Here is a 26,274-nt window from a genome sequence, read left to right on the forward strand (position 1 = left end):
TATATGATTTATAATTTATTTTTGTGATAGTTTTTGATTTACATAGTCTGTGCTTGAATGCTTTATTATTGCTATGGATATTTATGGGATGTTTGATTTCGGTTTTATTACCTTGATATGCGATCTCATAATGTTGTGAACCCTTATGGTTTGGGTGACTTTTTGATTTAGCAAGATTAAGTTCTATCCCATGTTGGTAGGCTTTATCAAAGGATATATTAAAGGAAAAAAATGGTGATTACAAAAGTATTTTTTAGAATAGTATTTATTAGATTATCAAAGCAGTATCTTTTAGATTCTAGGATATTAGAATAGTATTAGACCCAAAAGTAAAAATTGAAGATTATTCTACTAATTTTCTGTTTCGAGAACATTCTTCGCGTAACCAGAATGTTTACACAATCACTGCTAGTTAGTTCAACGGCGTCAAACAATGTAACAAGCAAACGAATTAAATCACATATTTTGAATCTTTAATGTAATTAAATTACAGATTTTGAATCTTTAATGTAATTAAATTACAGATTTTGAATCTTTAATGTGATTCTATTTGATTGTGATATAACTATTTCCTTCATGGAGAGGAAAGGGCATTAATTATTTGGAAAACACAAGAAAAGAGTTTCAACAAATGATTCTTGATGAACCCCAAGCCTACTTCATAACCTGACATAAACCGAATGAGGAGAATACACATATAGCGACTAAAGTTTTCTTTCACATTTTCAAAACACTCTTCAAACCTGAAAAGCCTAGAATTAAACTTTTAACAAACACACATGATTTAAACTCTTAAATCATTTCCTTTAAAACATTTTTTTCTTAACCGGTTATGGTTTTACCAAAAAGTGAAACATTATTATGTTTGTAAAACAAAAGAAGAAACATATTATTCATGGGTATACCAATGTAAACCGTCTCAGTAAAATAATCGAAAAAAACAAAAATAAAGCATAAAAAGGGTTTGGTAAATTGGCTTTTATGCTCAGAAATTAAGATTTAAAAGAAACATCTTATAGAGATAAAACAACTTTATATTATTCGAAACTAGTAACAATCAGAAATCCCACCAACGCCAACACAATAACAATAAAATTAAAGAATAACAAGTAAATGAAGCTACGAACAATTCCAAAAATAAAAACTACTGATGACTCACATTAAGCGAATAGTTGGGTATAATCCTCAACGCCTTGTGTTTCTTCTTCACATAATGTGTGTCACTCTTTTGGTATGTATGCTACCTGGGCAGTAAAGACAACATCATTAATGATGTTGTTTTTGGCAATGGTATTGTCCGCACAACAAATTTCATTGCCACCCTCGTTTTTGTTGTTCCTTCCTATTGTAGCTTGGGAGGAATTGGTCACCCTAGACGATTGGGTTTGTGATTTTTTCCAGTTGTCTTCCTCAATTTCTTCACCTTTGTTCCATTATCACGGACGAGTCGTTTGAAGACCTTATCCTCGGGCACCTCCTAGCCACACAAGGTGGTGGAGGAGTGGTGTTTTCTTAGACTCTTGTAGCTTGGGAGGATAAGGTCCATAAATCACCAATCGGTGATAATGGAACAGAAGGTGGAGAAAGCGAAAAACACAAATAAAAGAAAAACCAAAATATTCCTCTATATTTATTAGATTGATTTATTATTACTTTCGCTTTATCTTCTTTCTCATGTAATCCTCTTTTGAATAATGACAATGGAGGAGAAGGATTGCATAAACTTGGGAGGGTGGTGTGCGGTGGCGACCATGGTAGTGATAAAGATTTACTGGAGAAAAAAAAGGATTGAAGATGATAAAGGATCAGAAAAACTGAACTATTCATTAAAAAGAGGTATTTTAATATCCCTAATAAAATAAGTTTTAATATTTTTGGTTAAATGCTCAATTAGGATTATTAAAACAATATCTTTTAGATTCTAGGATATTAAAATAGTATCTTCTTTTATGTGTCTACTAGACCCATAAGTAAAACTTTAACATCATTCAACCGATTTTACGTTTGGACAACATTCTTCGCATAGCCTGAATGATTACACAATCACTGTTATTTAGTTCAAAGGAGTCAAACAAGGTAACAAACTAACGAATTAAATTACAGATTTTGAATCTTTAATGTAATTGGATTTGACTTTGATATAACTATTTCCTTCGTGGAGAGGAAAGGGTATTAATTATTTGGAAAACACATGAAAAGAGTTTCAACAAATGATTCTTGATGAACTCCAAGCCTACTCCATAAACTGACTTGAATCGAAGGAGGAAAATACACGTATGAGCGAATAAAGTTTTCTTTCACAGTTTCAAAACACTCTTCAAACCTAAAAATCATAAAATTAAACTTTTAACAAACACACATGATTTAAAACTCTTACATCGTTTCCTTTAAAACACTTGTTTCTTAATTGGTTATGCTTTAAACAAAAAGTGAAACATTATTATGTTTGTAAAACAAAAAAAGAAACATATTATTCATGAGTATACAAATTTAAACCGTCTAAATAAAATAATAAAAATAACCGAGATAAAACATAACAAGGTTTTGGCAAATTGGCCTTTGTACTTAGAAATCAAGATATAAAAGAGACATCTTATAGAGTTAAAACAACTCTATATTATTTGAAACCATATAACAACTGGACATTCCAGCGATGCCAACAAAATAACAACAAGAGTTAAAGAATAACAATTAAATGACGCTGCAGACAATCCCAAAAAAGAACTAGTGATGACTCACACTAGGAGAATTGTTGGGTCTAATCCTCAATGCCTTGTATTTATTCTTCACATAATGTATGTTACTCCTTTGGTATGTATGCTACCTGGGAAGTGAATACAACACCATCAATGGTGTTGTTCTGGGCAATGGTATTGGTAGCACAACGAATTTAATTGTCGTTATTGTCGTTATTATTTCTTGTTTTTGTAGCTTGCGAGGAATTGGTGGCCCTATCCGTTTGGGCTAGTGATTTTCTTGCAGTTGTCTTCCTCATTTTCTCCACCCTCTGTTCCATTATCACGGCAGGGTCGTTTGAAGCCCTTATTCTCATGCACCTCTTAGCCACACAAGGTGGTGGAGGAGGAGGTGATTTTCTTTTAGTTATCTTTTTTGCTTTCCTTGCCTGCTTCTGTTCCCTTATCACCGATGGATCGTTTATAGCCCTCATCCTTAGGCACCCATAAATCACCTGAGGTGATGGAGGTGTAGTGTTTTCTTGGAAACTCTGAGAAAATAAAATAAAAGGAAAAGATCAATTTATCGACGGCAAAGTTATTCATGAGTAAAATGGTGGAAAAGATAATAATCATAAATCGGCAATGTTATTTTTTTCCTAAGTAAAAACACACTAGTCACCCCAAAACAACACCACCATAAAAAATGAAGTGGACTAAACTTATGCCTATTAAGATTCTCATTTATGATAAGAAATAAATAGGGCTAAGATTTTGCCAAGCACTTTCAGGAAAAAAAAAGACTTAGCCAAATTTTCTTTATCAGTCTATAGCCTATTAATAATCAACAGGAAATTGTTGTTCAAGTCATTTCTTTTCCATCTAAGTCCTAAATAATTACTGTACTACATATATTTTTAATTTCTTTTTAATTACATCATTAATAATAACAAGGAAACACAAGAACATAAACTAATTGAGCGAATGAATTTTATGCTTCAAAAAAATAAGAAAAAAAACTTCAGCTAATGAATCTTCATGTAATGAATGGTTGTTTAGTCCTCCTTATTTTTTGACCACTGTGTTACAGGAGGATGCTAGGGGAAAGGCTTTTCCCCGATTCGTAAACCACTTGGAGGCTTTTAACAGAAATCCCACATAGGATGTATGATGTTATACGGGTCTTACAACTCGCAACCAAGTCATATGACAAGCAAAAGGCTTGGAGCCAAAAAATGAAGTTTGAAAATCGCTTTGAATATTAAAGAGGCTAGAACACTAAAAATCTAAGAAAAATGATGGTTGTTCAAAAAGATTAAACAAAAACAATATGAATAGATAAATAAAATTCCCATGTAAAAAACTGGACAAAAAAAGAAACCGCAAACAAGAGATCACAACATAGAGACAAATAATTAAAAAAAACAGCAAACATGATAAACCTCGTTTGGAGATGAAGATTGGTCGGCGACTGTATGAGTCATTTTTTGTAATATAGGAGCAGATTTAAGATTTTTTTCACCTAGGAATTAAGCTACTGTCTTGTCTGTGAATGATGGAAGAAATTCAAAACTGTGAATAAGAAGAAAATGAGGAAGAAGAAGAAGAAGAAATGACAAAGAATGGAGAAGAAATTAGGGGAAAATTTCATTTATATAGGCCAACATAAGAAAGCATAGGTGGATGTGAAGCAAGGAATAGGGCGTAGTTAATTTGGTGTGTAGATAAGTCAAATGTGATTGACCATGTCGTCGGGGGTGTATCTTTACTATGCTAACAAACAATTCCTCCCAAATATTTTTTGAAATCAAAACAAATAGGCATAGGTAAGTCAGAATTTTTTTGGTCATTTGCATAAGAATACCATTCTTATGCTTGTAAGTAGTTCTTTCAAAATATTTTTGTACTCCGAAACAATATAAAATAATTTTGTATAAGTAAATCATTTGTTTTTGACCATTGTCATCATTTACCGTTATTATGGTTATGCTCGTTACAATGAAAAATACTATCATTCGTACATATCGTGTATTAAAAAAATCTGAAATAACGGTTTCTAACGGTTAAATTGATTTTTTTCGATTTATTCTAGCGGCAGTGTAAAAAATAATAAAGTGCTTATATTTCATTTCCTAATGTTATTTATAAATTTTTCGGTTAATTAGAACAATTTAGTTCGATTTTTTTTTCTTCCTTGAATGTAGTCAAGCTAGAATTATAAGCATTTTTTTTTTCGTATAGGTAAGTCATTTGTTTTTGACGATTGTCATTATTTACCGTTATTATGGTTATGCTCGTTACAACGCAAAATAGTATCATTCGTACATATCATGTATTAAAAATCTCAAATAACGGTTTCTAACGGTTGAATAGATCTTTTCAATTTATTTTGGCGGAGCCGCAAAAATGAATACAATGTACATCTTTCACTTCCTAGTGTTATTTATAAATATTTCCGTTAATTAGAACAATTTAGTTAGATTTTTTTTTCTTCCTTGAATGTAATAAATCTAGAATTATAGGCATTAAAATGACGTTAATAAGGACATGTTAATGCACCATACGATCTAAAGTAAAATATCCAGATTCATAATAGCTCTCGGGTTAATAGAGTGCATCTAACCAACTAATACAAGAATTAACATTCATCAAGTACTAATTTCAAACTCTCAAGTAATAAGCCATAAAAATGGGCTTAAACTTGGAATACTAGTTCATTTTATTGAATCTGCCATGTAATAAATGTGTTCTCAAGAAGTAGTAAATCTTGAATCTTTTGCAAGATTCTCGAATTTAATTGGAGAATCAATATTTTCATGACATTCAATGAAGATTCATTAGAAATAGAAAAAGTAATGAAACACTTCTAAAACTGCTAAGAAAAACTGATATCCCGACATTGAATGTGCACTTATTTTATTCGTCTATGCATGGCGTGTTGGAACTAAAAAATAATAATACCGTAGTTACAACGACCACCCATGCCAACTTTTTTCCCAACTTCAATTTGTTTGCTAGACGTGTACTAAAAACCATGAAGCAAGCATAGGGTAAAATCCATAAAGTTATAAAAGTTACACTATTATCTAGAGGTGTGAATTTGGTCGTGTCAGCACGAGCACAGCCCAACCCAACGCGTTAAAATTTCAGTATATCCCAGCTCAGCACGTGACTTAACCCAACATGGCCCAACATATTAGTTTTGTGGGATGTGATGGGTTAGCCTAATCGGAACATTGGCACAGCATGCGGCACAGATAAGCACGTGGCACAACACTGAACAACACGTTAAGAAAGCACGTCATAATATGCATAAAACGCTACAAAATACATCACATTTTGTGTATATTTCATAAGAGAGTCTTTATTCAAGCCAATTTTTGTCATCTAATCATCGTTACATTGACTTTTATTTTAATAACAACTCATAGAATACCTAAATATTTAAAAGAATTTACTTTGAAAAAAAATGTGCCCGAACCAGATATGTATTCAGCCGCTACAGATACTAGCCTACTATCAGACTTCATAATGAAATGTAGTTGAGACCGAATTCACTCTCCAAACACTTCAGCTGCAGTTGTACTCCTTACGTCTCATGAACCTCGCAAGGCTCTGCGAAATTAATTCCCTTAGCTGATTCCCTTTTACAGTCTAAGAGTTGCTTCAACCTAAGTGAATACTTTCGATACCAATCTACCTCTAACAGATAAGCCTATTTGATTTCCTTTTAGATCGAATAGATCAAGGCTTGGAAAACTTTTTGCAATATACAAAGCTAGAAAACCTCATTAGTCCAGAACACTTACACTCAATTAGCTGAAAATCCTAGATTATTAATCACCTCTCAAGAACAATCTTAAACCAGAAATTAAGAAGGGTTTTGGATATCTAGCTTGAGGAATCACATACTCTGAGGCAAAGAGAACTTTGCAATTTTTATCAATCCCATTCCTGAAAGAGACTACTAAAACCTCGACTACAAAAAGAACAAGATCAGGATACACGAACTACTCAAATGTCATGAATTTCAGTAAGTTCTTGAAACTCTGTTTTGATGTTATGAAACATTCCCAAATACCATGGATATAAAATATGATTGCTTGGTAAATTTTTAACACAGACATAATCCTTGAACAATAAATGGTTTCGAACTAAGATTTGTTAAGGACCTATGAACATCCATTGCTTGAATCATATTTTGAGATGTTTAACAAGATAAGCTAGACTCAGAATTTCTTCTTTGCAACATTAAATCTACTAGAAGTCATACAACATAGTCTCATGTAGATATAATAGTAATTTATGTGAGTAAATAGAATGGTTCAGTATTCACATACCTCTTGTTGATGAAGTTATCCAAATGTCTTCATTGATCTTCAGTCTTCGAGGATTATTCAATGATGTCTGATAATCAACTACCAGCCTCTAAACTTAGTCCAAAACTTGACTTTCTTAGACTAGAAATCAAGATATAGTTTTGTGCAACTAACATTAATAACAAGCTTGTGATATAAAAACTTGCGAGTTCGACCAAGCAGTGCTCCAACAATCTCACCCTTTGTCAATTTTAACTATCAATACATGTGGATTTAAAATATATCGATCTTTTAATTCAAAAATCCATCATGCCTGATTTTCTTGGTTCTTCAATGTCGTCTTGAATTCTTCGTCCTTCAAGTTCTTCTATGGTTTTGCATGTGTTCGTTTCAACACCCTTGACTTAGTTGATACCTAGAGTCGTCCTCTATTGATCCAGATTTCCTATGAGAAACATAATTAGGTCTACAACTAACAGACTTCGCTTGTGGATTCGTGAAGCTAGATTCAACTATCTTTTACCTTGATAGTTCGTGTATCATGATCTTTTTATTTTATTATCGATGTTTTTGTAATCTCTTTCAGGCAAGATAAATAGTAATCTCAAAGTTCTCTTCGTCTCAGACTTCATGATTTCTCAAGATAGATATCTGAAAATTATTTTTAATTCATAAGTCAAAGATTGTTCTTGAAAGGTGGTAAAGATTTCAGGCTTCTTAGCTAATCGAGTGTAGGTATTCCGTATTTATGAGATTTGCTAGCTTCGTTTATTGCAGACATATTTCTAAGCCTTGATCTTTGATCTAAAGGAAAATCAAATAGGTTTATCTGTTAGAAATAGATTGGTATCAAAAGTCTTCACTTAGGTTGAAGCAACTCTTAGGCTGTAAAGGATGTAAACAAAGGGAATCAACTGTATAGAGCTTGCGAGGTTAAGAAACGTAAGGAATACGACTCTAACTGAATTGGGGCTGTCTATCCAATTTTGAGATCAGCTTTACGTCACAGTGTCGTTTCATAACTTGATTTCGTTAGAGGGTGGATTAGATCTCAACTAAATTCCAGTCTGAAGTCTGATAGTAGGCTAGTGTGTAGATGCTTAATACAATTTGTTGTTCAAATCTAGACGAGGTCTCAGTGTTTTTCTGCTATTGCGGTTTCCTTGTTAACAAAACTTATGGTGTCTTGTGTTTTCCCTATCCACATTATATTGTTTATCTTTACAATAGGATTTACACAAGTAGTACGTATGTATTCAGTCTTATTAGATACGTCTATAGTAATTGTGATCGGTTATGAGACTCGTTCTTGTAGAATTAGTATATTGAAAGATAAATGACAAGTTTCATACTTGGCAGAATTCCAATTGGTTGGATAAAACTTGTAGGATCAGAATCTCGCAGTAATAATATCTCAGCAAAATTATCAACAACACAACATCGTCGCAGAACAATTTCAGAAATGATATAATAAACGACGTCCGCTAAAATCATGAGAAAGATGTGATGTTCCTGCGAAAATTAGAGAGTTTGCGAGATTAACATTTGTAAGGTTGCGAGAATGTCGCAAACCATGTCCGAAAATAAAGGACAAATTAGCTGTCATCCACTATGTATTTCCCTATAAATAGTCGTTCAGTTGTAAATGAGAGGGAGAGACCTTTTTTGAGTAAAAAAAAGTAAATAGGAGAGAGAAAATCTAGAGTAGTGGTTATTCTTGATTCATTTATCTTTTCTTGTAAGATTGTTCAAAGATCCATCAATAAAATTAAGATTGTTAATCTAAAAATGAGTTCAGTGTTAATGAAATCGTATGAGGGGTGTAGTGTAGGATTTCCTGCAACTACATAATGGCGCTAGAAACAGGGAGGCTGAAGATCGAAAGTTGAAGATTGTTGTTGAGATTGTTCAAATCAAGAAAGTGATTAAATAAATCAGTGAACCGGTTAAAAGAAAAATGATTAGAGTCAATGAAGATGAAAAAAGATTGGAGTGTAATATGATAACAAAAACAATGGTTAATGAATTCCATGAAAACATCAAAGGAAGAGTACATAAACGAAATTTTGAAGGAAGGAAGGTTATGGCGGTAGAAAAGACATCACCCTTGAAAGATTGGGAAAAACGAAAAATCACATTCATAACGGCAGAAATACCAAAAGAAAATTTGAACCACACATCTCCATTGGTTATTACAGTACCTATTACGTGAAAAGAGAATGAGACAACAAAAAAATCCACGGGAGAATGGATATTGAACAGAACTTTAATTGATACAAGAAGTTCAGTGGATATAATATTTTATCATACATTCAGAGGAATGGGATTTAAAGATGAAGAAATGTCCAGTTCAACATATTTTTTTCATGGCTTTGGAAAATCCACAACAAAACCTAAAGGAGAAATAGTGGTACGAATTCCACTAGGAGAGATCGAAACACGCGTAAAACTATGCGTGGTGGATATGGAATCGCCATATAATATGTTGCTAGGAAGACCATGGATACATGCGATAAAATCCGTAGTATCAACGTTGCATCAATTTATTAAATTCCCCACACCAAATGGAATAGGATAAATCATAGGAGATGTTGACAATGTGAAATTATGTCATAAAATTGAAGTAAAGCATTATGAAGGACAAGCAAAAAGGAAACAATTTCGCAGAAAATTGGCAAAGGAGGAAAAGAAAGAAAAATAATTTAGAATATATATGATAAGGGAAAAAGAAGGCAAGGGAATACCCAGCGAAATTTCGGAAGAAGGAGAAGGATCTGTGAAAACAATAAAAGAACCAACAAAAAACGAAGAACCCAAGCCCAGTTACACTGCCGCAAAACCAACAAAAGAAATAAACGTTGGGACTATAGAAGAACCTCTAATATTGAGAATTGGAACCAAGATGGATGTAGAAGAAGAAGAAAGAACTGTTAACCTTTTGCGAGAATATAAAGACGTTTTCGCAGGGAGCATGGATGAGATACCGGGAATAGATCCATCAATTGCATGCCATAAGTTGGAGATTAACAAGAATGTGAGACCATTTAAACAAAGAATAAGAAAGATCGCAACAGCTTACCATTCCCAAATAGAAGAATAACTACAGAAAATGCTTGATGCGGGAATCATAAGAGAAGCTAAATACCCAGAATGGATAGAGAATATGGTCATTGTCCCAAAGAAAAACAAAGGAATAAGGATTTGCATAGATTTCACTGATTTAAACAAAGCTTTCCCTAAAGATAGTTTTCCGTTACCAGATATTCCTCAAATGGTGGAATCCGCAGCGGGAAATGATAGGGTAGCGTCTTTAGATGGGTACAAAGGGTATAACCAAATCCATCTCGCTGAAGAAGATCAAGAACATACTGCTTTCTTCGCCCCTAGAGGTTTATATTGTTACACGAAAATGCCATTTGGTTTGCGAAATGCGGGAGCGACATACCAAAGAATGGTAGATAAGGTGTTCGCGAAATGGATACACAAAACATTAGAAGTATACGTGGACGACATGTTAGTAAAGAGTAAAGAATCCAAAGACCATGTACATGACCTGAGGGAGATTTTTGAACAAATGTGGCAGTATAACATTAAACTTAATCCTGAGAAGTGTACTATTGGAGTTGCATTGGGAAAATTTTTAGGCTGTATCAAAGGAAGGAATACAGGTTGATCCAGAAAAAGTGCAAGCAGTTCGTGACATGCCAACACCAGCAATAATAAAATATGTACATAAGTTGAATGGACTTCTAGCTTCGCTGGGGAGATTCATTTCGCGATCATCAGACAAATGCAAATATTTTTTCGATATACTCAAGAAGGGTGCGAAATTCAAATGGACTAATGAATGCGAAAAATCTTTTCAAGGGATCAAAGAACATCTTATGAATACAACTATTTAAAAAAAACAGAATCAGGAGAAGAATTATTGATCTATCTTGCGACGACGTCGCATGCATTAAGTGCTGTGTTATTGCGAATACACGCAGGAGTGGAGAAACCCATTTATTACATTAGCAAAACTTTTAATGCTGCCGAGAATAATTACTCAAAGATTGAGAAGCTAATCTTAGCATTAGTTCATTCATCATTTAAGCTCCGCATATATTTTCAAGCACACAAGATAAAGGTATTAACAAAAGTACCAATTGAATCAGTGATGAAGAATTCTAAAAGATTAGGAAGAGTGGAGAGATGGAATGCACAAGTAGGACACTTTGATATTAAATAAGAAATTTTTTCTTCACCAAAATCACAAGTTGTTGCAGATTTCTTGGCAGAATTTCCTTTAGAAGAAGATGAAGCGGTAAAACAAATGATGGATATAGAAGAAGAACATGGAGATCCAAAAGATTTATTAACAGAACCAAATGGATGGGAGATATTGGTAGATGGATCATCAAATGGAGAAGGAAATGGTGTTGGAATTGTTTTAATTTCTCCAGAAGGAATAAAGATGGCTTTTCATTCAGATTGGAATTTGCATCCACTAATAACGAAACGGAATACGAAGCTGTGATACATGCCTTAAAATTCGCAATAGAAATGAAACTAGAAAATGCCAGGATCACTAGAGATTCGCAACTAGTTATTCGCCAAATAAAGGGAGAGTATACTACAAATGAACCATCCTTGAAGAAATACAGGAAGCTCGTTGAAGAGTTGTCAGCGAAAATCCCAAAAATAAAATGGAGGCACATTTCAAGGAAGGATAACAGACTCGCAGACGCTTTTGCTTTCATCTCATGCATGATGACAGATCCAACTGCGAGATGCATAAAAATACAAACACTTCTGTCACCATCAATCAATAAAGAAGAAGAAGAAGTGGACGTGATGATAATAGACGGTGAAGAAGAAGAACAAACGAACAATATCACATATTGGAGTATGGAACTTCATGCATATTTGGCGAAAGGAAAAACACCAAGAAATATATTGGAACACACGAATTAAAAATCCGCGCAACGAATTATGAATTAAGAGATGGGCTGCTATACCGAAAATCCTTTAATGGACCATCACTCAGATGTTTGATACGAGAGGAAGGATAAAAGGTGCTAAAAATGTAACATAGTGGGGATGTTGACAATCATAGCGGGGGAAGATCTTTGGCACATAGAGCAAAAATACAAGGCTATTACTGGCCATACATGCACGAAGATGCAAAACAAATATCAAGATGTTGCGAAGATTGTCAGCGGCATGGAAAGAAAATAATGCACCTGGAGCACTATTGTCATCTTCAACCAGTGTGTGGCCTTTTGGAAAGTGGGGCTTAGATATTGTGGGGCCATTTTTACCAGTTTCTGGACAAAGAAGATACTTAATAGTCGCAACAGATTATTTCACAAAATGGACAGAAGTGAAGGCAGTACAGCATATTCGCGACAAAGATATCTTTACATTCATATTCGAAAATATCATTTGCAGATTCGGAATTCCTGCGAAGTTGGTATCTGATAATGGGAAACAATTTGAAGGACAGAAAATAGAAATGTTACTTAATGCATTTAAGATAAAATGTGGAAAGTCTACTCCTTTGTATCCACAAGCTAATGGGAAGGTAGAAGCAACAAACAAAATAATTGCAGATATATTAAAGAAGAAATTGGAAGGACATCACAGAGCATGGTGCGAACAAGTACATAATGCAGTATGGGCTTATAATACAACTAGAAGAGAAGCTACTGGAATGTCACCTTTTTGTTTAACATACGGAGTTGAAGCGGTGTTACCAACAGAAGTTGTTATTCCGACAACAAAGAGAAAAGCTTGGGAGAAAAATCTTAGTGCGGGTTTGATCTTAAAAAAACTTGATGAATTAGAAGAAAGAAGAGAAAAAGCTTTACAACATATGGAGAATTATCAGCGAAGATTATCCTGAGAGTATAATAAACGTATCAAAGTACGCGAATTCCAACCAGGAGATTTAGTTCTGCGAGAGACACCAATATATCAGCGAAAAAATGGTGGAAAATTAGCGAAAAAATGGGATTGACCTTACATCATTAAGGAGATAGTTGGGATTATGTAGTTGCAGGAAATCCTACACTACACCCCTCATATGATTTCATTAACACTCAACTCATTTTTAGATTAACAATCTTAATTTTATTGATGAATCTTTGAAAATCTTACAAGAAAAGATAAAGGAATCAAGAATAACCACTTCTCTAGATTTTCTCTCTCCTATTTACTTGTTTCTTACTAAAAAAAGATCTCTCCCTCTCCTTTACAACTGAACGACTATTTATAGGGAAATACATAGTGGATGACAACTAATCTGTCCTTTATTTTCGGATATGGTTTACGACATTCTCGCAACCTTACAAATGTTAATCTCGCAAACTCTCTAATTTTCGCAGGAACATCACATCTTTCTCATGATTTTAGCTGACGTCGTTTATTATATCATTTATGAAATTGTTCTGCGACGCTGTTGTGTTGTTGATAATTTCGCTGAGATATTATTGCTGCGAGATTCTGATCCTACATCTTGCCTCTTCTCATATCTTCTCTGCGAAGTAGAGAATGATGTGAGAAATGCCGCAGTTATCCATCATTTCATATTCTGCATTTATCACACGTATCCTTTTTTCCCATATGTTTCTTGACACGTTTTTTGTAACTGCTGCTTTTTAACCGCTTATATCTTTCCGCGTTAATCGTATTTATCTTCTCGAGAAAAAATTTCCTCTCTATATACTCTTTCGCACTCTATTTTTCTTTCTTTTAATTTTCTCCGCAACTTCATTGTTCTTCTGCAAATTTCGTTATTGCAACTTTTCTTCTTTCTTCTTCTTTCAATCTTTCTAAGTTCTTCTTCATCTTCATATTGTTCCCTCTGTAGATATTCATCATTCGTAATTTTCTTCGAAATAATCTTGCTGCTAGTGTCTTCCATGGATTCATCAAGGTTAGTTTTCTTTTTTCTTTTTTATGGGTTTTGCTGAAATTGATCTTTCTTACTGCCTTATTTGATGTTGTTTATGTGATTCCCATACTGTTGTTATTTCAGCAAAAGCGCCTCCAACACTAAATTTACGGTTCAGAACCCTAATATTCCCAAACCGCAGCATAAGATTGTTGTGCATAAAAGAAACTCTGTGAATCAGAAGGTAGTAAGAAACATTATTTTTTTCTAATAACAATATTGTTTCCTCTGTTTCTTATCTGGATTGTAATTCGCAGGGGATAAGAATGTCAATAAACCTCTCAAGAAATCTCGCCACCTTAAAACTGTTGAAACCTCTGTTCCACTCCACTTACTTATCTCTTCTAAATCTCCTGCGACATCTTCGCAAGATAAACCATTATCTCCAATTCGCGAAAAAATCTGCCTCAAACTTCATTTCTTCTACTGACCTTTCAATGATTGAAACCCTCATTATTGATCATTCTGTGAATGAAACTTCTTCTCTTCCTATTGATAATGTTTCTCAACCTTCTATCATTTCCAGTTCTCTACCTGAGCCTCTTCCCTTTTCGAAATAAACCGTGGAAGGAATAGATATTGCCTTCAAAGTTTTGTCTGAAGTCCTGGATGATGGAAAGAAGTCTTACATTGATCCTGTCAAGTCTAGTATTTGTGAAATTCTGAGTAAGTATTTCGGTTCTGACAGAGATGCTTCGCAAACAGCTTTGGAAAAAGAGTGTAATGCTCTTCGTCTCGAAAATCAAAAGCTTCAGAATGAATTGTTGGATCGTGACAACCTTCGCAAGAAGAATGATGAATTAAGAGGTATAATTTCCTTATACGTGTCTTTAATTTGCCTTTCTAATGATTTTATCCTTCCCATATTTAATTATCCTTGAAATCCCTCTTTCGCATGTTAAGCCTTAAACCAGAAACGAATAATGGAGAGATATCAATTTGAATATTTTATTGAAGAAGCCCGTGTTGATAAAGAGATTTTGATGGATCAATATAACCAATTAGATAACCTTTATTCATATTCTTTTGATCATATAAATAATCTTACCAATGAAAATACCCAATTAGTTCAGAGGCAAGATTTATTAAGTAATGAAATATATCGCCTTTCTTATTCTTTAACTAAAGCTAATTTAGGGATGAAAACTTTATCAGATGAGAATAAAACCTTATCTCAAGAGAAGCGAACTTGTTTAAACAAGATGGCGATATCTTCGCAACAACTTAGCATTCTTCAGAAAGTATGTGATGACCAAGAAAAATCTCTTCGCTCTTTGAGAAATGAACTTAAAGAAGTAACATAGTCATCTATTGCTGAAAGAGATACACTCATTCAAGGTAGAATAGCTTTAAGTGTAAAGGAGAATCAACTTAAAGAACAATATTCCAAATTAGAAGAATCTTATTCTTCTCTTGCAAAGAAAAATGCCTTTCTTATTTCTAAAGAGAAAAATCTTCAGTATCGACTTAAAGGTTTCGTTGGAGATAAATTTGATGACGCAACGGACCGTTGGGAGAATAGTTGTCTGACCTTGATTCAACACCTTATTTCGCAAAAGGAAGGTATTCATAATAGTTTGACTGCCTTAACTATCTTTTCTTTGTCATATCTTTTTGAGATCTTCATCTTATTGAAATTTTGTATTCTAACTTTCGCAGAGTCTGAGAAAAATCTACATTCCTCCATTTCTGTTTTGGAGCCTAAATATGCCAAAATTCGCAAAGAAAATGCATTACTCGTCTCTGTCCTTACTGGTTCTCGTGACCGAGTAGAAAGAAGACTTGATTATCTTGCTTAATTTAAGGATATTCAAGATAGGAATCATCAGAGAGCACTTCTTCTTCAAGTTCATCTCCGGGCTGAAGTCCTTGTAAATGATATTTTATTGTCTAAATCTCTTCGTCCTACATCAATTGAACCTTTGGAAGTAGATGATGATGAATTTCCTCGTCCTACTAACAGTGATTATGATTATGAAAGTGGTGCAGAGGATAATTTTTTGGAAGATGGAGAAGAAATTCCTTCTAAGGAAGCATCTGCTAGTGTTAATCAAAATGAAAACGAAAAAGAAATATCTTCTGAAGAAGTAATTGCTGGCGATAATCAAGGTGCTAATCAAGGCGAAGATCAGAATCGAAATGAAGGAGAGGATGGCGACAATGAGAACATTGGCGAAGAACGTCTATTATCTCCTTCTACTGGAATTAATACTAAAGTATGAGCTTCTTATCTAGTTCTATCTTCTTGAATTGTCTTATCTTTATTACTTTTTGTGAATAATATTCTTCAACCAACTTTGGAATCGATTTTCCCTTTTAGTATTTTGCTGGTGAGAAAGATAATGCCTCTTGTTTATTGATTCCCGTACTTGCCTCTCATTATCTTTCTTGCGAAAAATAATCTGTTATGAATACTTATAAATATTTTGTTTTGTCATGTGGTCTTATTTTTCCTTCCTAATTAAAGGTATTATTATGCCACCTCTTGTTATTGCGACTAAATCGCAGGACGTCCTTGCACTTTCATGCAAAAACCCATTGATCTTGCCTTAAATTTTTCTTTTGTATTGTGGCCTCTTCAGGAATGTTGAGACAATATGACAGGCCTAAATATTCTTGCGAAAATAAAGCCCCATGACATTGCCGTCTTGCGACGAAATCGCAGGACGTCTTCGCACTTTCATGCGAAAACTCATTGATCTCGTCTTATCTTTTTCTTTTGTATTATTTCTTCTTTAGGATTTTTTCACAAATATGACAAGCCTTAATACCCTTGCGAATAAAAAGCCTCATGACATTTGCGTCTTAAGACACTTATCAGCTCCCTAATGGAGGGTGTCACCCTTATCTCCCCCCCTGGTTGCCCCTTCAAGGAGGCGTACTTCTACCATACAAGGTTAGCTCCTCCCATCCAGTCTTAACAATAACCAGTTGTTTTCGAAGCCTCTTATCCCTTTTACCTATAGGGATTATGGTTACGAGACTACACCCTAAGTGGGATTTTCTTCAGGACGAGTGTAGTATAAGCCAAGACTTGTCAAGAATGGCAAAGTACGCTTCAAACGCCCCTGGCACTCTTGACTCAACCGTGTACCTCAGCGCCTTGATCAGATATGCACTCCTTGGGAGAGTCCTTATTACCTTAGTCTCCCAACCTAAGTCATATGCTTAAGCTGAGAATCCAAGGTGCCTCTCCCGGATGGACTTTATTGACCCCAAATCTCCATGATTCAGGTTCCAGTGGCGGTGTAGCCTTTCCCTGTTTATAGCGCCATTATGTAGTTGCAGGAAAACCTACGCTACACCCCTCATATGATTTCATTAACATTCAACTCATTTTTCCACGGTTTCTTTCGAAAAGGGAAGAGGCTCAGGTAGAGAACTGGCAATGATAGAAGGTTGAGAACATTATCAATAGGAAGAGAAGAAGTTTCATTTAGAGAAGGATCAATAATGGGGGTTTCAATAATTGAAAGGTCAGTTGAAGAAATGAAGTTTGAGGCAGCTTTTTCGCGAATTGGAGATAATGGTTTATCTTGCGAAGATGTCGCAGGAGATTTAGAAGAGATAAATAAGTGGAACGGAACAGAGGTTTCTACAGTTTTAAGGTGGCGAGATTTCTTGAGAGGTTTATTGACATCCTTATCACCCTGCGAATTACAATCCAGATAAGAAACAGAGGCAACAATATTGTTATTAGAAAAGAATAATGTTTCTTACTACCTTCTGATTCGCGGACTTTCTTTTATGCAAAACAATCTTATGTTGCGGTTTGGGAATATTAGGGTTATGAACCATAAATTTAGTGTTGGAGGCGCTTTTGCTGAAATAACAACAATATGGGAATCACATAAACAGCATCAAATAAGGCAGTAAGCAAGATCAATTTCACCAAAACCCATAAGGAAGAAAAAAGAAAACTAACCTTGATGAATCCATGGAAGACACTAGCAGGAAGATTATTTCGAAGAAAATTACGAATGATGAAGATCTACAGAGGGAACAATATGAATATAAAGAAGAACTTAAAAAGATTGAAAGAAGAAGAAAGAAGAAAAGTTGCAATAACGGAATTTGCAGAAGAACGATGAAGTTGCAGAGAAAATATAAAGAAAGAAAAAGAGAGTGAGAAAGAGTTTATATAGAGGAAATTTTTTCTCGAGAAGATAAACACGATTAATGCGGAAAGATATAAGCGGTTAAAAAGCAGCAGTTACAAAAAACGTGTCAGAAATGATATAATAAACGACGTCATCTAAAATCATGAGAAAGATGTGATGGTCCTGCGAAAATTAGAGAGTTTGCGAGATTAACATTTGTAAGGTTGCGAGAATGTCGCAAACCATATCCGAAAATAAAGGACAGATTAGCCGTTATCCACTATGTATTTCCCTATAAATAGTCGTTTAGTTGTAAAGGAGAGGGAGAGATCTTTTTTGAGTAAGAAACAAGTAAATATGAGAGAGAAAATATAGAGCAGTGGTTATTCTTGATTCCTTTATCTTTTCTTGTAAGATTGTTCAAAGATTCATCAATAAAATTAAGATTGTTAATCTAAAATAAGTTGAGTGTTAATGAAATCATATGAGGGGTGTAGTGTAGGATTTTCTGCAACTAAAAAACTAGATTGATCTTGGATATTTATTTTTGGGATCGTCCAAGTACTTATCAATCAGGTTCATAGACTCTATTGTCTAAACTTTCTGATTGAGAAGAGATAGAGATATAAACTCTATATTCATATTATCAAGGATCATTAAGTTGTTAAACTTGAAATTTTATTAGGTTTTGTCCATACAGGTTGTTGAACGAAAAATTTCTAGATGAAAAAGTAACTGGTGGCATATGAATCAGATCTCTGACTCACCTAAATAGAGCTCAAATATCTAAATTGGGGTGGAAACTGCTTGGAGATAGGAACTGTGTGTGGGGAGAAATCATGAAAGATAAGTATTTCAGAGAAACTTCTTTTTGATATGTTTCGAAAAATTCCAGACGTTCTTCAACATGGAAAGTTATTATTGATTGCAGAGAAGATTAAAGGAAGGGTGTCTTTGTAGTGTAGGAAACGGAAAAAATATTCATATTACCAAATGTTAGAGCATTGCTCCGTAGAACTCGCAAGCGTTGCTATCTCAAGATTGTTTGTCACGTTTATTTGATCAAAACTATATACTTGATTTTTAATCTACTTATAGCTATGTCTCGGATTAGGATAGAATTTGTAGTTGAGCCGCGTTCACCAATTGAAGACGAAGATCTACTGAGGAGCTTGGAGGAACTTCATCAAAAATATAGCTTAGAAACCCTGCACAGCTTCTTAATAAATGGTGTTCACACTGAGGATCCTCCAACCTCTTCATTACATCCATCAACTCCATAGTCTATAGAACCCTGGCCTTGACTAATTAACTACAGTACCCATGATCAAGTCTCAACAGACCACCCAATAATTTAACCCCATTTACAGGTCTTCCAATCTGAGAAGGAAAGGCATCAAGACTTCGTGGATCAACTGAGGGCCAGAAAACCTCCGTCTTGGTGATATTTATATGGAGGCCGAGCGACCTCCCTCAGATTGGATAATTTTTAGCTCCTTGAAAACCATAAGAGTATCCCAAATAACCTTGCCATCATCTAAATACCATGATTGCAAATCATGCTAACACTGATCCGCAATCTTCTTGACCAATGAGTGTAAAGTAATAGCAAAAAGAAGGGGACCAATAGGATCTCCCTGTTGAACACTTTGGGCAGACGACAAATGGAGTTCATTGTGTATAGCCGCGGTGGTTGAGAATAGCATAACTCCACCCACTTAGAAATGGATGGGCGCCTCGCTCTCACTTCTTGGAGCATAACAGACTGACTCCCCAAATTAAAGGCATTCTTAAAGTCTACAAGCAACATAATCATATAATGATAATTACCTTCTTCCCGAATGAGCTTGTTAACCAAATGTAAACTAGCCTCTCCTCCGCACGAAACCCCAACCCCAAACTGAAAATCCTCAAGGTACAAACACATGCATGTCTTTGCCTACGGAATGAGATGCAACTTTAGACACCATACATATCTACATTGTACCAACAATAAACGGTCGTATACCACCATTCGGCTTAAGAAACGGAGTAAGTGATGCGGAAGCAACATACTCCCCAAGCTGTGTAGGATATAAGTCGTCCAGCTAGATGTTCACCACACCACTGATAGATGCCAACAAATCCTCCGTCGCAGCATTAGCCGGCCTGGTAAGAGCATCATGAAATTGTTGTACTCTCACAACTCTTGGATATATTTACATTGATTGAGTATGACTATCTAATTTATTCTCTTGGAATTCTATTGGAGTTTTTCCATACAGATTTCCTAAACGAAATATTGGGTGAGGTTGTTAGACCCCCGTTTTTTCAAAAGGTACGAAAACTATGGGATCGTAATGAATTCTCAAATGATAATTCATGAATAAAAAGAAAACATACCAACTTTTTTTCGATGATTTCACATAGTCGAAACTTAGTGTATTCATCAAGGAGTTTATTAAGATACAAATTCACCTCTTCAAATTCCACAACCGCTCTCCCCACAAAGATATGACAATTAAGCACAAGTTCATTTAAGAACTCTCTCCCATTTGATGTCATTCCGAAGATAAAAACATGAGGGACCTTACTTTTACAAGAAAAGAAGGATTTATTTGGACATTAACAAATCACGTGAAGATCTTATAGATTAATTTAGTCGGAAATCACTCAACATAAAAAAAAACTTACGAAGTAGATACAGTACTTTTACATATTAGTGGATCCGGGAAAGATCAGTACTGCAGATTTTCTCAAAAAGTTCATTTTATCTTTTATCATTATATGCATAAAACATAATAGACTTAACTTTTGAGCATGTATGAGATAACAACACAATTCGCGAACGTAAAGGCATATATATCTCATAACAAATTTCCAATATATAAAACCAATAAAATTAAATACTACAAGTTCATCTTCCAAACAATTTAGAATTTAAGTAAATAAAACTAAAAACAGTGCAAGATGAAAATCATTGGAAATAGTTATGTGTAATCAAAATATTTTTTATACCAAACCCTAGTTATATTTCTTAAAGATAAAAATAAATTCTCACAAGAAGTTTCATAGACATTATTTAAACCTTCAAACAATAAAAAAATATTTCACTTACTTTAGAAGATTCATCTCATATTCCCTGTATTCATGAAGTTCATCTTCGATTAGATCAATCCTGGATTCGAGACTATCGATCTTATGTTCAAGTCTTTTGGTTGAAGATTCAAGTTCATCATTCAGAGCATGTACTTGTTCCAAAATAAGATACATAGTTAGTGAAAGCTTATCAAGATGATAGATTGAGGGATTCTCACAAGAAGAGGATTTACGTTTTTCTTGACCTATCTCGCTATCAGAAGAATCAAAACGAACTTTCTTAGAAGGAAAGAGAACAGTCCAGATATCATTTCCTTTCTTGATAAGGACATGATAAAGGTAAATGAAATGCTTTCTTGTGAAATGAAACCTTTAACCTTAAAAAGAAGCAGGTAAGGAATAATTTCCCAAAATGACCTTTGATCAAAACCCTAAAAATATTTTGGATACCCAGATATGCTTTGTCAGACAAATTATGTAAAGCAAATTCGTACACATACCTAGGATACGTGCATATTATATTCACGATCAGAATCACATGAAAAAGGTCCTTAGCTCAATAAACGAATTTAGAGCATGAAAAAGAAAAACTAAAAACAAGTTAGTCATGAGAGCATATTTACATAAAATAGCTTAACAAGCATGATACTCTAGGAACAACCTTTCTCACCCCTCTTTGAGGTTGTGGTTCTTATCCAGGGGCAGAGAAAAACAACCTTAGAAACTATTACAAAATGTAATTTCTCCCATCAAATGAAGGATCATGTGGTTTCTCAAGAGGAAAAGGTGTTTTCCCTGTTCCTTGTCTCTGATTATTCATCATAGAAAAATGGCTAATAGAGGATATCTTATTTTTCCAAAACATTTTGCACGCTTTGCTTATCGATTTTTGCAGACCATGAATGGTCCCGAACATCTCCTTCGAAAGTGGTGTTAATATCTTATGATATTTTATTATCTTCTTCTGATATAGTAAAGTATTAGAAGAATACTTTTAAAGAACCTTTGTCGTTGATGTGCAATCCAACTTTAGGCGATCCTGGTTTTTACACAAGGAAGACTTAGGAGGATATGTTGTGTCCTTGTACTTTATCAGGTTTTTCTCTTTACAAGAAGAGTTTGACTGTGACATATTTTTAGGAGTAACATGCTGATTGATTTTAAAAGAATTTTTCGAAAAAAATCGATCCTTCTTCTTATGATCACAACCGCGAGATATTGTGTTTTCTTGTCTTAAGTTTTCCAGTTCAGATTTTCAATTATTTTAATCCATGATTCCTTCTCCAGTTGAAACATAATCTTCATCGAACACAAATTTTTTGGTCAAGAGATCAATTTTTCTTCCGAGGAAGTTAGATTGTTTATCATGGAATAATCAGAGTTGTTAGAGATACAAGTGTGATTATCAGAAAAATATGTGAGAGAACTTTCACAGGCTTCTTCCTCGGAACAATAGTCAAGAGTTTCCATCCATGCTTTGGTTTTCTCACTGAACTCCTTATTGGGACAAACAGAGATATGATGACCATATCCGCAGCACTTGGAACAAGTTCCAACATCACAGTCTTTGTGAACTTTCCTATCTTTTTTTTTTGCTGAATCATATATTTTTATTGAAAAAAAGGCAAAAGCCACAAAATTACAGGACTGACTTAAGAAAACTCAAATTACAACAGAAAAGAGCTTACTGATACTAGCTATAACACAACATTTTTTGAAGCAGACTTAGTGAAATCTGTGATAAACCACTCCTGGCATTTCAATCCTTTTGATAAATGAAGGTCTTCTCATGTGTACAATTCTTTCACCAGCATTCAGTCTTGCACCTTTTTTGTCTAAACTGTCAGCAAAAAAATTGACTTCTCTGAAAACTTGATAAAACTGAATATCTTCAAACCCTTGTAATACTTTCACCCATCTTGATCTAATGAACCAAGGCGCATTTTCTTGTTTAAATAAATTGATTACAGTTAGGGAATCAGATTGAACAATTACCTTTTTGCAGTTCGAGCACACTGCCCATTTCAAGGCACACAAGATTGCATATAACTCAGCTATGAAATTAGTGGTAATAGCAAGTCCACCAATTAGAGTACCTATCACCTGACATTCATTATCCCTTGCAATAATTCCAAAACCTGCAGAGCCTGGATTTCCAAATGATGAGCCATCACAACAGAAGAGAGTATACCCACTTGTTGGAGACTTCCAGTAGCATTCTGTAATCCCACTGTACTTAATGTTACTAACACCAAGCATGCAAAAAGACATAATCTGACTGTCATAGTTTTGGCCCCATCTGTTACCTGTTGTTCTATAACCACCCTCATAAACTAGCTGAAAAATTCTGCTTTTAAATCTATTGATATTAGGCTTCTTTTCTTCAAATAACTTCTCATTTCTTTGGAACCATAAATCTGTTAAGGTATCACAAGAAGCAGTAAGCCAAATTTCTTTTACCAGAGGACTTTTATTTTTAGCAGCCTTGTAAATATCTTCAAAAGAAGATGGATTTTTGAAAGCAAAAATTTCATTTAACCAGTTCCATATAGAAATGCCGAACTTACATTTCCAGAAAGTATGATCTATACTGTCTTGCTCCTCCATACAGATGCAACATGTTGATGCCATTTCAAATCCCTTTTGTTTCATAATTTCATCGTCAACATATATGCCCTGCTACAGTTTCCAAATATTGCAAGAAATTCCAGGATGTAAGAAAGCCTGCCAAATGAATTTAGTCCATGCAAGAGGTGGTTCTTTAGCTCTAATCTTCTCTACTGCAATCTTAGTAATAAATTTTCCATTTCTATCTGCACCCCATATTTTTTGATCCTTTCCACCACTAAAGTCAGGCAATGCATTTATAGAAATAAGTTTTTTAATTTCATCTGGTATAACACATTTGTTGTTCTGCAGTAATTTATTGACTTTCATGTAAATATTTTTCTTGACATAATCATTCAAGCCAACTACATTTAGTAAAGGAAATTCCCCATACCAAATGTCATTCCAGACTGAGATTTGAGTTTAGTTACCAATACACCACCTAACATATTTTTTGAGATGATCCCAAGCCCATTTTAATCCCTTCCATACAGATGATTGCTTCCAATTAGTGGTCCATTTCCCCTGCTTGTCCTGGAATTTTGCATGAAAAAATAATGCCCATTCTTCTTTTGAATTTAAAATCCTCCACATCATCTTCATCAAAAGAGATTTATTGATAACTTCAAGCCTTCTAATGCAAAGACCACCTTCTTCATAAGGGGTGCAAACCTTTCTCCAAGCTTTTATATTTTCTAGAATCACTGTCACCAGTCCATAGAAAGTTCCTTATGAGTTTTCACATACTTTAATGACAGAAGACGACCATTTGTAGATGGACATGTTGTATATGGGCACACTGCATAAAACATGTTTGACTAAAACCAATCTGTCACTGAAGAATAACATTTTATGTTTCCATGCAGCTAACTTACTCTGCAATATTTCAACAATTGACCACACCATTGCAGAAGTGATTTTACCAGGAGCAAGAAGAACATCCAAGTATTTATCAGGGAAATTTGATAATTCCATGTTAACTGCTTCACTGATTATCTGCTTCCTTAGTTGAGATGCACCATCTACAAAACACTTAGTTTTGGCTTTATTGATGATTTGACCTGAACTAGCTTGATATTCATCTAGCAATTGAAGTAAGCTTGAAATACTCTTCTTTGCACCATTACAAAAGATGAAGACATCATCTGCAAAAAACAAATGGGATGGATGTATCCCTTTTTTGATTACTATTGGTTGGAATTTACCTTTCTCTACTAGAGCTGAAATGTTTCTACTCAACACATCTTCCATCAAGACAAAGAGTATTGGGGACAAAGGATCCCCTTGCTTTAAACCTCTCCCAACTGAGAAAAACCCACATGGACCACCATTCACCATTACAGAGAGCTTAGCTTGTTCAAGCAAAGTAATTAACCATGAACACCAGTTAGAAGAAAAGCCATACTTCTGTAATACTTTGATCAGAAAATCCCAGCCAACTGAGTCATATGCTTGAGATATGTCCAGTTTGATTCCAATATTGCCACCTCTTCTTTTAAATTTCATTTCATTTATTAACTCTGAAGCTAACAAAACCTGCTCATGAATACTTCTGCCTTTGATGTAGGCAGCTTGCTGAGGTGATATCAACTTCTCCATAAGACGACTTATTCTTGATGTAATTATTTTTGTGAAAATCTTGAATATGACATTACTTAGGCCAATGGGTCTAAATTGGTTTGCAGTTCTTGCTCCTTGAGTTTTTGGCAGCAATACTAAGAAATTTGAATTCATCCCCTTTGGAATGAATTTTTTTCTCCAGAAGAATTGGATAGCATTTACAAGATCAGTTTGAATTATATCCCAACAATTTTTGTAAAAAATTCCTGAAAAGCCATCAGGTCCTGGTGCACTCTCTGGATCCATAGAAAAAACAATGTTCTTTATCTCTTCATCACTTGGAATAACATCCAATTTAGTTTGATCTTCTTCTGTAATCACATTAGGAATAACATCCAATAATTCTTCAACAATTTGAATAGGTTGATATTGAAACTTTTTTTTGAAAATGATTTACTAAAGAATCTGCTATCTGGTTTTGATCAGCCAACACATTTCCATCTTCATCTTCAAATTCACTAATTAAGTTTTTAGAGTTTCTAATCTGCATGTTTGTGTGAAAGAAATTTGTATTAGCAGAACCTTCAGTTATCCATTTGACCCTGGGTTTTCGCCTCAATAATGTACTTTGTTGTGTTTCTCTATTATCATGCTCATTTTGAGCTTGACCAAGTTGATCAAGCAATTCAGTGTCAGCTGGATTTGAATCAGATAATATTATTGCATCTTTAACTTTCTCTTCAGCTTCTTGTATTTTAACTTTCACATCTCCAAATACACTCCAATTCCACTCATTTAGTACCTTTTTAAGTTCCTTCAATTTGTGCATAAATTTATATGGAGGATTACCTTCTACATGAATATTCCAGCATTCTTTAACAACTTGTGAAAAATTTGGATGGCTGATCCACATCTTCTGAAATTTTCTGGGAATATTTGTAGGTTTACGTATGCTTGCACAACCACCCAAGAGAGGATCATGATCTGATACTATTCTC

At 34.4% G+C, this 26,274-nt stretch overlaps 1 protein-coding gene across 1 annotated transcript; it reads right to left on the reverse strand.

Moving 5' to 3' along the window:
* Window positions 1-22,834: 22,834 nt before the first annotated feature.
* On the reverse strand, window positions 22,835-23,740 carry LOC113278707. Its single transcript, XM_026527473.1, has one exon. The coding sequence runs from the start codon at window positions 23,738-23,740 to the stop codon at window positions 22,835-22,837; it is 906 nt and encodes a 301-aa protein (XP_026383258.1).
* Between the last annotated feature and the right edge of the window lie 2,534 nt (window positions 23,741-26,274).

Source organism: Papaver somniferum, chromosome 5 (genome assembly GCF_003573695.1).
Source record: "Papaver somniferum cultivar HN1 chromosome 5, ASM357369v1, whole genome shotgun sequence".
NCBI classification, from domain to species: Eukaryota; Viridiplantae; Streptophyta; class Magnoliopsida; order Ranunculales; family Papaveraceae; genus Papaver; species Papaver somniferum.

Coding starts and splice junctions, on each gene's coding strand:
- LOC113278707 (XM_026527473.1), bottom strand. CDS start 23,740: ATGGCATCAACATGTTGCATCTGTATGGAGGAGCAAGACAGTATAGAT.